At 37.0% G+C, this 16,504-nt stretch overlaps 1 protein-coding gene across 2 annotated transcripts in view; it reads right to left on the bottom strand.

Moving 5' to 3' along the window:
* Positions 1–16,504, bottom strand: part of si:dkey-234i14.2 (RNA-binding Raly-like protein) — a 44,611-nt gene that overhangs the window by 6,025 nt on the left and 22,082 nt on the right. The window contains exons 3-4 of one of the 2 annotated variants that reach the window (XM_024295446.2): positions 11,753–11,806; positions 4,205–4,377 (exon numbers count right to left, since the gene is read on the bottom strand). In XM_024295446.2, coding sequence (XP_024151214.1) covers positions 4,205–4,377; positions 11,753–11,806 — 227 coding nt within the window. The remainder of the gene's footprint in view (positions 1–4,204; positions 4,378–11,752; positions 11,807–16,504) is intronic. The other variant, XM_024295447.2, reaches the window with a different exon arrangement.

The following is a 16,504-nucleotide window of genomic DNA, read 5'->3' as shown; positions in this document are numbered from 1 at the left end:
ACACACCGGGAACTGCTTCACTGATCACAAGCTACAGTAAGTTCAAGGAGTCCATTTGCTTTCAGCTCTGTTCGTGTCCTATGGCTGTTTGAATTATCAAATAGAAATTTACACTTAAACATGGTTACATGCTTTCCATCTACAGACTCCAGCTATCTTGATGTTGTATCTACCAGTTTCCTTTGTTGCTCATGAAGTCTCAGAACATAAGGGTATGGTATCTCAACTTTGCAGTGACTTATCTTGTCAAGATTGGTGCTTTTGACCCTGCAGTTTTCTACGTAATGTTTTGTCTAAAGCAAGTTTATTAATTTTCTGTATCTTTGATTTACATTTTATGTTCACATCGGCCTCAGCAACGTATGTTCAAGCAACCACTTCAATAAAAACTCAATGTAAAAGTGCATATGATATGAGGCATTTTAGGCTTCCAAAATCAAAAGTTTTATGTTCACTCGTGGCTACGCAAGTTACTGCGACCTTTTTTGGGCTCTATGTACAAACCGTGCAGCCATTGAACGCATCTTGAAATTTAAACCATCTGAACTTTGACCAATCAGGGACTTGGATTTGTTAATTACGTATAGGTAGCATTCTTTTTATTCATAGAAGGGCCAACTGTTTGATAATTGATTATGAAGAAGGAATTAATATTAGCAGTTTGTGCCCAGTAGGAATTATATGACACCAAGTCTTTTATGTTGAAATAAAGCTGCTATGAAATAGAGCTGCTCAGTGGTCTTGTGGTAGAGTGTCTTCCCTGAGGCTGGAAGGTCGTGAGTCCAAACCCAGGCAGTCAATGGATTGGGTGGTTACGTCACCAAATGGCCAACGGGGCCAAAAGTTTTGAAACCGAAATTTTCAAACTCAAAAACGAGAAGAAAAAAAAAAGAGTTGAAAGTGAAACAACTGAAAAAAGTTTTTAAATTGAAATTTTGAATTTTGAAACCTAAAAGTATATTAAAGTTTAATTTAGAATAGCAAAAAGTTTTGGACATTTTTTGGCCAAACAGCAATATTTTTTTCAAAATGTTTTATTTGGGTTTCAAATCTTTATGGCCCCAAAATAGCTCCATAGAGAACAAATTTCACATACCTAGATGTGTAACAGATAATGGGACTTTAACTTTAGTATTGGCTATAGTGTGAAGACTAAAAGCACATTCAAGAACTCATTTTCAAATGCCCAAATGCTCATTTGTCAACCGGCTCAGTTGCTTTGTGTTTGTTAATTATCTTATAGCATTTAGGAGCTCAGATTTCAGTCTTTACCAGGTCTTGTTGTTTTCACCTGTTAAGTTGAAAATTAGGTTTTTGGTTTGACATCCACAACCACCTTTCCTGACTGACTCACACAATTGTAGTAATTATGGGTAATTTGTGCACTAGAGCAACATTTGAAGCTCAATTTTCTTATTGGTCTTATTTTTAGAATACATTTAACACAGCTTTTAGTCAACTAAGCACAAAAGCACACTATTATGAACATGCAGCATATAATTCTCAACCCCTGCTGTATTCAGGCAGAGCCACAATGTTAACAGCCTTTTCTCTAAAAGACTTTCTGTACAGACACCCTGTGCAGGAGATGAACACACGACAGAACGTGGAGTACAGAGTCAAACAAAACTTTTCGGTTTCTTTAAATCAAGAAAATCTGTTTTTTAAAAAACAAAGCTCACCATCACCAATAAAATGCCTTCTACTTGAAAATATTCTCTTAAGTATATGAAAACTTGTTTCATTAAATAAATTGTTAAAATAATATTATTATTAATAATAATAATCTTTATTTATATAGCACCTTTCAAGGTAAAAATCGCAAAGTGCTGCACAGTAAAAAACAGAGTACAAGCCAAAGTAAAAGACAGAATATAAAAACAGAGTTACGGAAAAAGAAAAGATGTGTTTTTAGTTGCTTTTTGAAAGAAAACACTTATAGATCTGAGGCTGAGAGGAAAGAGTTCCAGAGAGATGGAGCCACTGCTGCAAAGGCTCTGTCATCTTTAAAATAAGACGTTTCCAAACGACACAATGAAAGACTCTGGATTCATTGTCTTACAGTAAAACAAGTTATTATATCTTAATAAAATGTTATGAATTTGGCTTTATGCTATATAAAGTTTGTTTACTATTCTAGTTAGGGGTCAGCATAGTGAATCAGCTTTCATTGGTTCGCCACAGGCCTTTCCTGATATCCTTCCTGTATTTTATCCAGGCTGAGGACCAGCACTTTGAGATGCAGATTTGGGCCCCTTTGTGGCTATGTAGTTAGGCGGTAGAGGGAAGTGTCTTGCCCAAGGGTCCCCAGTGGATTAAGCTGTTTCTGCACCCTGGTTTCCTTACCGCCAGTCATACACCAGACAACTGAGCCATCCAGTCGATTTGCTTTGTAATAAAATATAGAAACTAGACACAAATAATTTGTGAGATTGTGTGTTTCTGCAGTGTGCATCCACTATCAAGTCCAACATCAGCAACTGGCAGATGTAGCATCATCCACCTCGAATTTCTTGTGTTGTTGCAGCTGTTTTTCACTGCTTCTGTTTTTGCCTCATGTGTTGTCATTGTTAGCTGATACTTTTCCATTGCTCTTCACATTCTGACATTTTTTGTGTCTTTTATATTGAGTCACAAACTGTACAAAAGTGAGCAGATAGAATGCAAGTTTGCAAAAAAGCAAACATACACAGGTGGGAATCTGTGTAAAAGTCTGGAAATTTGCCAGTATGACAAAGCATTCTTTTGAAGCACAAAAACCTATTTCCAAACAGCTTTTAGAGCGATACAACATTGAGAGTTTGCCCTTTTAGTAAAAGCTTCCGCCGTTGCTTTGCCTTTTCACATTTCTTTTCTCTTATCCTGAGTGAGACGTAAAGCTCTTGCAAGGAAGGGAAAACAAAGGCAGACATTTGGGTAATTGAAAGCAATTAATTTCAAGCTTGTATGAACTTGAACACCCTAGCACAACAGTGGAGACAATGTGAAAGTCGGGGAAATCTTGGTGGTGATGCAGAATTTGGTGGTCAGGAGAACATAAATCGTGGTATTGTCGAAGCCATGGCCTCCACATGATATCTTTTCATAAATGTGGAAAGGCGCCCTTTAATAGAACTAATGCAAACAAGCCCACAACTATTATCTATTATGTAAAGCCCAAAAGTCTTCTTTATCATGAATTAACGGGGTAAGTGGAGGGCTGACTGCATTGGACGGTAAATTGTGGAATGGGGTATGTCATCATAGGATTAATAAGAAGTTTGTGGCCAATATTTTTGGATTGCTGAGGAATGAATTTCCTACTTTTTTATGTGTTAAATTTGAGCACTCTTGATCTAATGTTTGTTTGTTTTGTTTCTGAATTGCTCACGATAGAAAAAAAAGCCTCTTGTTGGTGTAAACATAAAGGTTGACTTCATAAAGTCAGTTTTTAAGTTGTAATTTGATCTTTTACTGTGCCATAATGTCATGAATTTAAATGAAAATACCCCAAAATAAGACTTTTCACACTAATTGTAAGGTTAGAAATAATTGTGATTAAAACAGATTTGTTAATTACTGGTCACAAATGATCAATCGCAAAAAAAAAATTATAATAATAATTGAAAAACAGCACTACTGTTAATATAGGGATACAGACTGTTTTTATGGTTGATTACTAGCAAACAATCACATTTTGCAACATCAGAATCTCTACTACTTAAGAATTCAATCTAATATGTGTCTTGTCCTGAATTTTACAATTAAAATACTGTTTATTTTTTCATTTTTTCCTTTATCTTGTAAACCCATTTTCATCCCATCTGTGATCACAGGGGCTGCCGTAGCCTAATCCAATTGAAATATTAGCTAAAATCTATAACAAGCATATGAATAAATATATAATATAAATAAATACAAAACTGCAAAATATGAGAAAAATCATACTCAGAGTTGACCTCAAAGAAAATCAAAGCTACTGGCTTTAGAAAAATATGGTATATTTACTTCTGTGAAATATTTATATCAAAACACATAAACATGGTAGACCACCACTGCCTGTCTAATTAAATTGAGAAAATACACTGTTTTTGATAATAAATTTTCAAATTATCGGCTTATCAAAAAAAAATATATATATATCCAAAATTCACAGCTATCCTTTGCATAACAATTTACAGCAGTTAAAGCAGAATCTTGGCCACATCTTATCTGTTTCACTTACACTTATTTGTGTTTGAACAGGAGGAATGAGATCTGGAGCTTCTGGAGTTGTTTCTGTCCCGGCGGATGCGTCTGTTCCCAGAGGAGTAGGAGGAGGAGCGGGATCTCTTGGCCAGACTAGGTCCCTGGTGTATGGGAGAGAGGGAGACTGGAACACGCTGGTAGTCATGTGACCTGCAAATGACATGAGAATTTAGGCATTTTTGATTATTACTAGCTTTGTCACGCTTGTGGTCATTTTTAAATCTGCAACTCAAATACTTGTAAAATCACAAGGATTATGATAAAATTTTGCATCATTTTCATACACATTCATCTTAGCAAGATACATGAATATATGTATAAAACGTTTATTACTGGAAAAAGGACATTTAAAATAAAATGCTCATCTTTCTCATCTTTTCTGTGTCCTATGGATGCAAATGTCATAAAATTATAAATCAGAGGAGTTTGTTGGTATTGTGGGTATTTTATTTTATTTTATTTTTCAAGCTTTTTGGTCAATTTTTGTGTCTGTGGATTCATTGGACTCATCCCTATCAAGAAATAGAGTTTGGGAAGTCACAGACCTTTTGGGGTATTTAGGTCACATTGGGACCTACTGTGTTCAAAGTGAAGCCAGATTCTCAAAGGTCTTGATAAGAGCTCCAATAGAGGGATTTTAGCCGTGGAAGGTCTGAGACTTGAAATGTATTTCTTTTAAATAGACTCACAGTTCTTCCTAGTTTATCATAGTTTGAGAACTTAAAGTCCCACTCAGATTATCTTTTGAATTAAATAGAAATGAAATCTGTTGTAAAAGTGATCCCAAAGGTCTTTTAATTACAATTATGCTGTTTTTCTTTCTTTCTTTTTTTTTACTAAAATAAAAGGCTGTGTTGATTTCTATGACATAGTTTCTGCAGATTTCTGCAGTAATTTATTAGAAATTTGCCTCTGAGTTGTGTTTGAGTTCTTACTGTTGGTGCAGAGTAAGCCCACCTCCATTTCCCATCACCCATCTATTTATATGCTTACCCACTATCTTACAGCCCTTCACGAGGAAAACAAAGACGTATATGAATCTACTTGTCTGCACATGAATGAAACAGAATGGAGCAGAGCAGGGAGAAAGTGGCGGTATGTCGATTGTAGCACCTACAAGCTTTTTCAAACTACTATTTTTTTGTCTGCTTCTGATCTACAAAGATTTGAATAAAGAAATACTTAGAAACACTTAGATATGTTCTCAAGCCTAAAAAAAATGCTACAAGAAAATGTTGAAAACACCTAAAAAAAACACAGTTTAATTCAGAAGTCAGTGTAGCATGCTACAATACTGTCTTCATGCTTTTTGAGTGTTTTGACAGTCATGGTTTTTGTTTTGTGTTTTTAAGGGAGACAGTGACTGAGCATGACTGTCTCCTCCAGTGCCTCCTTTATGTGGATACCTCCATGTCTATATCAGTCACTAAATGTAATTGGTTCTGTCAGGAACAATCAATAGCTCCCCAGTATGTAAGCAGCGCTGCAGACAGACGGCATATCGTAGTCAACCTCTATGCTGTATAGTGGCTACAGAAATGACATTTGAGCCTGACCTTTTCTGCACAAATAGAGGGGATGTTGTGACTGTAGACGAAGATGACCTTAACACCCACCCTGACCAGATGAAGCCTTTAGAATTGAGTCAATAAATTATGTATAGATGGTTTTTGTGTAGTCGCAACAGCCAAAAACAAGATAGAAGAATGCCAATTTAGGTAAAGTTTTGACATGTTTCTACTTTTTGGTGAACTCCAATCCAACACGAGCTCCTCTGAGTCTGTATCTCTGTATCAGCGACAGCCTGAGCACAAGCTTATGCAAAGCTGGAGGAGTGAAGGCTCCTCTGTTGTGTACTACATGGCGACATCAGGAAGACAGGCTGTCAGCCGCACAGCCTCAGAGTTCAGCAGCAGAGGAGATGTGGGGATTGAGCTGTTCATTTACACACTGTCTGCTTTCCTGGAAAGTTTTTCTCTTAATGGGGCTTTTAGTTGAGTCTTTCCACTGATCTCTACTTCGCAGGATTTTATGCACAGACTGTGCTACTCTTGCACGTCATTGATCAGAGGATCACACGTCGATGAGGTGTATTAGGTCACCATAAGAGTGTGGGCTTAGAGGCTTGGAGTGGTGCCTGCTCGGAGACACAGAGACCAAAGACTTATGGGAGTTTAGAGTATTTTGCAGGAGAACACACAACCATGAGACGTCACACTGGCTTTGAAGTGTCATACCAGAGAGCGGACGCTCAGACAATGAGAGACCGGAGACGAGGGCGGATTACAAAAGAGTTTGTGTGTATATGTGGGAGTTTTTGTCTCAGTGGATTGGACCCCACACGGAAAGCAGCTTTGTCAGCTCCAGTTGTTATCTCGGTGCTGAAAGACACGCTTACTTTTGTCTTTGAACAAAGAGGATGTGGACAAAAACGCTCATTTCTCTCTTCCCCACGTATTGGTGAGCACACTTACCTAAACACAGGTGTACACACACAGTTATCGCTGATTTTAATTCAGAGGCAAATTTCTACAGAAATATATAAATAATCAAATTCTTTCCCAACACAGCTGCCAATGTTAGCAAGCAGCAAGGGGAGTACTCAGCCACTGAGCTAGAAACAAATTGAAAATCATTGATGAGTGTTCCCAACTGAACAAAGAGAAAATTGCAGAGCAAGAAAAACCAGGTATAGGAAAAAAAAAAACAAAGAAAAGTTGATGGTTAATACATCTGGGCATTGATATGTGAAAGAATGATACAATGAGTGGAGCATTCTGTCGCTGTGTGCCTGACTGTGTGAGAAATGTAACTGTCTGCAGTCGTTCCCAAGTGCTGAGCAGTGCGGTTATGACTTTGGCTCAGGGGGAGGCGGTCCCAGAGCACATCAGCGGAGGACTGATAATGCAGACAATGCCTCCACTACCTGACGTTAGCACGCAAAGGCAAACTGCAGAACCAATCGAAAGCTTAAAACTACAAATATAATGTGTTTTGTTATGCTTTAGTCACAACTGCTCACTGGTGGCGAGCAAAAATTCTGCAAATCTGTACCGTACACGGTACATCTGTACTGTATAGGTCACAGCAAACACTTAAGGCACATTTACATTGAACGCGGTTCGTACGGTGGAGGCAGCCAGTTTCAACGTTAAATCAATGGTATATACACGAGTTGAAGCAATCTAAAGTTCGGCACGAATTACGTGACGGGCACGGCGGTCTGGCAGCAGCTCGATTTGAGCAGGGAACTCGGCAAGTAGCGAAATAGGAGATTGAGCAAATTTGTTGCTCGAATTGTGTTGGGTGTGAATGCATCTTTATACAACACATAAGAGGGAAGTTGGTGAGACACAAGCACGTCGCCCTGCGCATTGCACAAGTGATAAGTGTAGTAAATCTATAGCACCCTTCCCAGATAAAATCACAAAGTGCCTCACAAACACATACAATTACAACCAGTCATACACTTATTGCAGACAAACAAAAATAAAAGCAAGGTAAACACAATAAAAGACTAAAATAGGATAACTAAATTAAAACGTCTTGACCTGACTTTTAAAACACTCAACGGAGTCGATGTGTCATACTGACTAAAGGAGGTCATTCCAAAGACGAGGAGCAACAACATCTCCTCTGGTTTTATAGCGGGTTTTTGGAACCTGTAGTAGGGAGGTAAAAGGTTTGTCCGTGCAAGGCTTTGAAATCTAGAAATAACATTTTAAAATCAATTTGGGAGCCAATGTAAAGAGGACAGTAATGGAGTTATATGTGCCCATTTATTGGCACTTATTAAAAACCTTGCCGCAGAATCTTGAACAAGTTGTAGACGTTTTAAGTGCGTTCCATGCATGCAGCCTGACTGTTAGAATTGATAAAATTAGATAATCCCAGTGATGCTTATCTGCACATGCGACATCACCTTATTTGCATTGGGTAGTAAGAACCCAGTACCCACACCTCACCAGTGACTAGAGTGCCACATAAGGTCACGGTATGACTATGACAGCATCATACCTAGATAGGGCTGCCACTAATAGACAACTAATCGACTATTAAAATAGTCGATGACTAATTTAGTAGTCGATTAGTCATGACTTTATATTATATAGAGTCAGAGTGTAGTAAAATTGAAAGTTATAATGGCCTTATTCTAGCTTTTTGGCATATATTAAGGTTTTTTTTAGGCTATTTTAGAGTTTAGAATTTCAGCTGCATGCTAGCTATTTGGGCTAATATAGGATTTTTTCTGTTTTTTTAGGCTAATTTGAAATTTAACTAAGATTTTAGTTGGCTATCAGCTATTAGCTTCAGCAATTTTAGCTATCAACATCAGCAGTTTTAGCTATCAATTTCAGCGTCTTCAGCTATCAGCTGCTAATGGCTAAAACCTTTTTGAAATCAAAGTCTTAGGAAAAACAGAAATCTTTTTGGTTTAGAACTTACTAAAGTGACATTTTTAGACCCTTGATAACAGAATTGTGCAGGTTTTTTCATATACTTTTAAAACTACATATTTATTTGCAATATTTATTTCCCACCCTAGTTGTTTGTAAACAGCCTGAAAAGGACGTCAGAAGCACAAAATATTGCAATAACATTTTCAACCTGGGATATGTTTTCTTCAGGCTCTAATATCTGTGCTAATGCAAAAATATTGGTGTAGAACACAATTATTTTAGAAAACTGGGGAAAAACACGAGTGTTATTAGAATCTTACTCAGACTCTCATAAATATTGGACACCCTTATTAAAATTATACTTACTCACTAAGGTATAATGTTCCAAAATGTATTGTAGAAGGACATCAATCTTTTTATCACAGCACTAGTAATTGTGATAAAGTTGGCACACATATTTACCGGTCACTTAAAAGTTCTAGACAGCAAGATATCATGAAATATGCTCTTACTGGAACTCCTTCTGTGCATTGGAATGTTTTTAAGTAGTAAAACAATACTCAAGGTTGCAAAAACTTCTGAAATCTCAATGTAAATAATCATCTGGATTTCGCAGCAGGTGAATGAGGAGAGTTTGGGGAAGAAAAATTACTCAAAGAGTCTGGACAATCACACCTTCACTTCTGTAAAGGGACGATCCTGCAGGGCAAAATCTGGCAACCAAGAGGGTCATTTCAATATTTTAACAGCCACAAACAAATCACTCTCTGTATCAGCACATTTTTACACACTCTTTATTTTGTGTCTGTCTTTCATTCTGGCAAAAACAAATCAAATCTTCCCTCTGTCCAAAATAAAAGCAAGTAAAATTACTGCTATAACTCAAACTTAATTATCCTAACTTCATAACCAAGCCATTAAAAGGAAAGCTAATCACATCAAAGCTGATTTCATTTGGCCCCTTGATAATTTTCTGAGTTCTCACCATCCAATTATCATAATAAAATCCCTCTGGCCAGCGCGACTGCTCACCAAAACCCTTTTATTGCAGCGTAGTGAATTATAATCATAATAAAAGTTTCCCACTTCTATTAATTCTGCATTACTAGAAAACATAAAAATAAAGCTGACAAACAGTTTTGTAATTTGTCGTATCAATTTTTTGGCTGTCATCTCAATTTAGCAATAAATGAACCTCAAATATTGTTTTTTTTTTTCCAGTTGCATTTGTTTTTGGATAAATTGTCTGATATATTTGATTCCATGTCTGATGGTTGGTGTTGTTGCTGCATGTTGAGCCACAGTGCATCTTTTTCTGTCAAGACTGAAAGTTTTTGGATACCGGCAAAATGCAGTGCTGATCAAAATGCTGTTTAAGCCTGATAATGTCATAAATAATGCTGACTGAAGACTCATCTTATGCACATAGAAAAGATGTTGAGCTATGTGCAAATCTCCCTCAGCAATGTGTCTGTCTAAACAGGCGTGAATGCGGATATTGACTTTTGCATTCAAAACTCTTGTATTCAAGCGTTGATACACAAGTTTCTACAACCATTTTTGGGTTCTGCATACAAAACACTTGGCCATTCAATGCATGTTGACACTTAAACACGATTAAACTTTGACCAATCAGTAACTTGGATTTGGTAGTGATGTATGGATGGTGTCCTTTTTAACTCACAGAAATGCTAACCGTCATTCTATGACACAAAGTCTTTCATATTTTGGAATAGAGCAGCGGGAGATAAAGCCTGGAACAAGATTTGTGAGATTTGCACCACTTTGGCATTTCGTACCAAGCCTCTTCCAACTGTGTGTAGCAGACATGCACTTGTGAACAGTAGAAAAAGAAGAAGAAGAAGCCCCTCCTTCCTTGTTCATTGTGAACACCATGGGCTAAGCGTGCGTTCAAGAATGTGCGTTTAACGTATTCAAGTGTGTCACATGCCCAGTATGAGCATAGCTGTACTCTCTTTAAGAAAGATTCAATTATGAAGCATCTTGACACATTTGGAAAACTGTATATGTTTTATTTAAACTTGGAAAGCTATGGTAAATTAAAAAAAAACATTTTAAAGAGGCCTTTTGAACAAAAATTATTTATACTTTGTTTTAGTTTAGAAAACAAAACATTTCTATACGCTCAACTGATCTGAACATCTGTTGACCCTTAAACCATCAATTTTCCAGACTTGATTAATCTCTTCCAGGGTCACTGGCTGCTGGAGCCTATTGCACTGTTGGACGAAGGTCGATTATACCCTAGAATGGTTTGCCAGTCCATCCCAGGGACACACAGAGACAAACGACCCTTAAAACATTTCTTTAAACTGTATTTTGTGTTCTTCTGAATATAACAACCGAGAATAAAAATGAGTAACAAATTCTGTGATGCTAAAAAATGGATTGTGCAAAAATATTATAAGTGTTTAGGTGCAGACTCCTTGTTGCAATGGGCAACATAATAAAAACAAAAGGAAGTACAACTCTTCCACTCAAACTACACTTTTTTCTCTTGTAAAATCGTTCTCAGTGGTCTTTTAATTGTGATTATATAGTTTTTAGCCAAAATCAAAAAGCCTATATCTTTTTTTTAAGACAGCTTCTGCTGAGCAGCAGAAGTTTATTATAAATTTGTCACTTAAATTGTGGCCAGGACTGTTGGCACGGAAGTTAGCGCTGCTAATTTCCCATCAGCACTTTATTTACATTCCTTCCTGCTAGCTTTTAGCACCTCACAACCCAAGCTAACATTAGCATACCAAAAAAAACAAAGTTGAGTAATATCAGAGCTATCCAGCTGTAGAGGTTTGAGCCAGGTGGCCAGTAAGATGAGGAAAGGAAGACATTAATTGATCTATTTGTGTGCAGCTTTTTCAAACTGTGGGTTTTCATTTGCTCCTAATTCTACATGACTTGAACAATAATAGTACTAAGAAATGCAGTTTTAATCTCAATCTATTTTATACATGTCTTCTTTTATGAGAAAAATGCTACAAGAACATGTTAAAAAAAACATCCAAAACATGATTTTCATTTTAAGTAGGTCTTTAAGACATTTCATTTAGGATATCTTCTAAAGTCTTTGGTGCTCCAGTAATGAAATGATCTGCTGACAGTACCTGTCATAGTAGTCCTCCTGATAGCTGTCATAGTCCAGGTCGAACTCAGATCTGCTGGAGAGAGTAAAAAGTTGCATTAACAACTGTTTTTGAAACTCCGGGGCATAAGCCATAAAACACAGATGCAGCCCCTAATAAACTATATTGGGAATATTTTAATCCAGCTGTGTGCTACAACCTTTACATCTGAAAAAATAAAATACATATTTTATGTTCGTCTGCCAAACTAGAAAGAAATGCTGGATTTGTTCTGCTGCAGCATCCATGTGGAAAAGCCACAGAAATTAGGCTATGCTCTAACTGTACAAACAACCGGAGACCTCAGTGTGTGAGCTTGGACGGGTAAGCAGTGAGGCATGCATGCGCCAGTGAGAAAGAAAGAATCAGAGGCAGGTGAGTGATGTGACAGTGAACATAAATGGGCTGGCAATCCATGCATACCTCCAGAACAGGTGGAGGGGAGAGAAGTGACTTTAAGCTTCAGCGAGATGAAATTCTGGCCTGTCAGACCTCAGCATTCCTCCATAATCCCACCATGAGGGGCTGATAATCCCTGCGTTCAGCTCACCGTCCCACTGCCTTATAGTTTGTCCTCCCTCATTGTTTACCTGTATCATTCAATCATTTATCTGCTGTCTTTTCTTTCTTTACTATGACCCCTCTGAATCAGTCAATCAGCCTCAAAGTCCTTTGATTTCTCAGCTACTAATGGACTGTGAAACATTCTTTATTAATAACTCTACCGCCACAAACTGATACAGAGAGCACTAAAGAGTTTATTGGATCCTGCAACTGATTGATCAAAGATTTTTCATTGAAACCTGTGGTGGACTGCAGGTGAAATGCACAAAAGAGAACAAAAGACGATGAACAGAGCCAAAGCAAGGAGACTGCAGAACTGAAACAACCTACGATCTAGAATTCTGGCTACAGTGACTTAAAAAAAAGGCATTAAAATATAACAGTATAAATGAATGTCATGCAATCACATTTGATGTTAGGAGACATCAACCTATTGATCAGAGATTTTTCACTGAAACCGGAGGTGGACTGCAGTCGAAATGGACTAAAGACACTAAAGAATGAGTTACAAAGCCAAGCAAGCAGACTGCAGACCTGAAACAACTTAGAAAAAACAATCCTGGCTGTAGTGAGTATAAAAATCCATTCAAAGAAAATACAATTATTTTAAGCAGAAAGATCATGCAATTATAGGAGACATAAATATAATTAATAAAAGCACTTAAAAGTGAACATAAAGGTACAAAAATTCCTTGTCTGTGGCAATTTTTTTTGTCTTTTTACTTGGTTGCATATCATTTTTTCTCATTTGAAATAAAAAAACACAATAAAAAATAAAACACAACAATATTTAAGTAAGAGGTAATGCCTGACGAAGTGTGCGTCAACAGAAATTAACGAGGAAGCCTGGTTGCTTCCGCAAAATGCGTTAATTTCTCATAATCCACACTTCGGAGGGCATTATCCCTTACTTAATCCACACCCAACAGCCAATCAGAATCAAGTATTCACCCGGACCTTATTTTTAAAAGCTTGTTCAGTGGAGACCACCATATGTTCTACTATAGTTTCACCAACTCTAATATACACAAACACACAAAATGAACATATGATACACTTCATAACATTAGAAAAAAATATTTAAAACTGTCTCTTTTATTGTTTTTTTAATCTGTCTGACTTGTTTAAGGGTCTCTGTAATCTGTTCTGTTTTGTCCTGATTGACTGTCAACATATTTTAATCTCAGGATAAAGAATCAAGCAAGTAAATGAAGGCTTCTGTAGACATTTACATTCACACATGTGAGTAGGAAAACAATCCCTGCTCTGAACCTGGACTGTGGGTCTGTCTTGAAGTGGACTGTAATCACATCTCCTCCTGCACTGCTCAGACAGACCCGTTTCTGCCTCACGCCAGCTGCTTTCAGAGCTCAGGGGACAGGAGAGCTCAATATGCTTTCAAACAAGTGCTCTTTTCTGAGTATAACCCTCGCCAGAAATGCAAAGCAGAATCTCGGTCCAGTTTTGAAATTTGCCTGTTGTTGTAGCTGTAATAGACAAGATCTCCGTGTTGCAGCTTGTTGTCACGTTTCCAAAGCGACTTTGTCCTCCGGCGTCGGAGGATCGAAAACCAAGGAAGCCTTTCTCCTATTGCATCTTTGCAGTTAAGGAGTCGTGTTGCAGAGGGATTGAGGAGTGCAGAGACGAGACGCAACATCTCAGCCTTCAAGCTGAGTTGACCTTTTTCTACTCAGAATGATTTTAGAGGAAAGACAGAAAATAACAGCTATTCACAAAAGTGCTTACTAAAGAGAGGGGCTAAAGTGCTGCTCCCTTTCTGGTCAGTGAATTTTGGCATCCAGGCCTTAATCTCTGGACAAATATTGGAGGAACAGCGTTTTGTGATCTTTCAAATCATGCCTTTTTCCCCAAAAAGTGCTATGGCTGTACTCTATATGACCACTTGTTTCTGCTAATCTTGAGATATTTGAATAGTCTTTTTGCACTAACGGGGAATTTTTCTTTTCTCAATTTTCCATCCAAGTATGTAGGAGAAATTACAGCAGTCAAAAATTAATTTCAACCTGTAGGTTCTGATTTAAAAGCTAATCTTTTCATAAGTGTCATAATTTATCACCTCTGCCCTGCTCCAGCTTTTCTGGTAATATGTTTTACTTTCAGTTTGTTCTGTAATATGACAGTAGTTTGTTTACAGTACAAATTAATCAAACCTTATAAATATTTTTCTGTCATTATGTTTTGAAGGCTCAGACATTAAAATGCCACCTGGTACAGTAATGACATGACGTCAGTCTTTTTTTGTGGGATTCGGTGAAGATAAATCTGTGACAGGTGAGCACAGCCCATTTAATCTGCAATTACATGCAAAGAGAGCAGCTGAGCGCCAGAGCAGAGAGCAGCAGATGGACAGGAGGGTCACTAAAGGCTAATTAATTTCTTTTCATAATTTCTCAAGTGCCAAAGTAATCCATTAGACGTGCCTGGCTATAAATCATCACAGTTCACAGCGCTTGTGTGCGAGTGTGTGCTTCTTGGAGCAAATGGGAAAAAAATGTGTTGCATCCTGAGTTTTCTGCAGTTCATACACTAAATGGCCAACACTTTATAACAACACTTTATAGGTTTTGTGGCAAAAAAATTAACGTTTGATGAGTGTGTGTGCATGACACTTCAAGATAAATGATAGCATAACTGCTTTAAAACCTTCAAAGAGGTTTCTTACATTTCTGTTGCAGAAAAGAAAAAAAATCAATAAATCCCAATTTTGTTGTTTTCTTGGCAAAAGTGACATGCTTGATAGCAAATAATGACATCTTCAATTGCCCAAGAAATGGTAAGAGCATTTGAGAGCTGACTGCTACAGCCATCTGTTTCAAGATTTAAGAACAAAAGCAGTCAATACCCGGCTAGAACGGGCTCTTCCTGAAAACATTACTGAGAAACTACTATCCATAGGAAAGTAAAGGGAATTTTAGAAGCAATTTTTATTTTTAAATAGATTATGTTTTTTATAATGCTTAAAATGCAAGAAATTATATTATTCATCCATCCATCCACATCCTCCCTGACCATCAGTTTAAAACATATAGCTATGCCAAACCCAAGAGAAACTACTAAATACTATTGAACAATGGAAGGAGCAGTAGCCATCGACAAGAACACAAATTATATACTTCTCGTGTCACAATCTGATATCTGTTTGACAACAGTTTGTGTATCTCTTGATAAGATGGTGTTTTTAAATGATTCATGTGTACGGTGGCCCTGACGTGAAAATTACATCAACAAATCACTCAGTGCAAAGACATTTTAAAGATCACAGCAACAATTTAAAAGGCTAAAAAACAAACAAACAAAAAAAAAATCCATTAAAAAAAAACTGAAAACAAAACAACCCCCCCCCCCAAAAAATAGGAAAGTAAAAGTATTTTTCTTGGAAACACAATTAAATTAAATTAAAAAAGGGTAATACAAACCAAAAGAAGTTATGTACTATTGGATATCGCTGATTATATCCAGTATCTCTTAATGCCAAAAAATATCTTAATGCCACATCTTGGTTTCTGGATTTTTAGTTTTTATCTCTTAACCCTTGTTAAGAACCCTTAACTCTTATTGGGTTCATATGGCCCTAGCCCTATATTGACGTGTTATCTATTCCATGACAAATGTGAATGAAGGTGGACAGGGTTTCATGTCTGCCACGGACAATCAAAAATCCTAAAAAAAAAAAAAAAAAAAAAAAAAAAAGTTCAGTGCTCCATCTTGTGGGGTCCAGATGACCCCACTACCAACGTCAATATACTTGGGATAGCCCAAGCAAGGGTTAAATATTATGTTGTTTTTTTATTACTTGTTTTGCTTTTTTATATGTTGTTGTAATCTTTAAAATGTTTTTGCATTAGGTACTTTGCTGGGATGGTTTGCACTTCAGGGCCACCGTACATGTATCAGACAGACAAAACATGGAGCTAAAATAAGATTTTTCCTTATAAAGTATGTTAGAATAAGTTTGATGTAACATTTAACACATATTACAAGTTATGTGATTGGAATTGATTACTTTGATGTTTCTTGTGAAAAGAGAAATATCTTAAAAAAATACTTGATAAGAATTTGTTTTTTTATGTTTCCTTGAGGTTTTAGTGTGTGCTAATGTAGCACTTACTCCCTGAGCTCCACATCACATTTGACAGATCAAAACGGGTC

The sequence above is a fragment of the Oryzias melastigma genome, linkage group LG3 (genome assembly GCF_002922805.2).
Source record: "Oryzias melastigma strain HK-1 linkage group LG3, ASM292280v2, whole genome shotgun sequence".
Classification (NCBI taxonomy): Eukaryota; Metazoa; Chordata; class Actinopteri; order Beloniformes; family Adrianichthyidae; genus Oryzias; species Oryzias melastigma.
The sequence above is the reverse complement of the archived record's forward strand: the minus strand, read 5'-3'. Positions and strand labels throughout refer to the sequence as shown.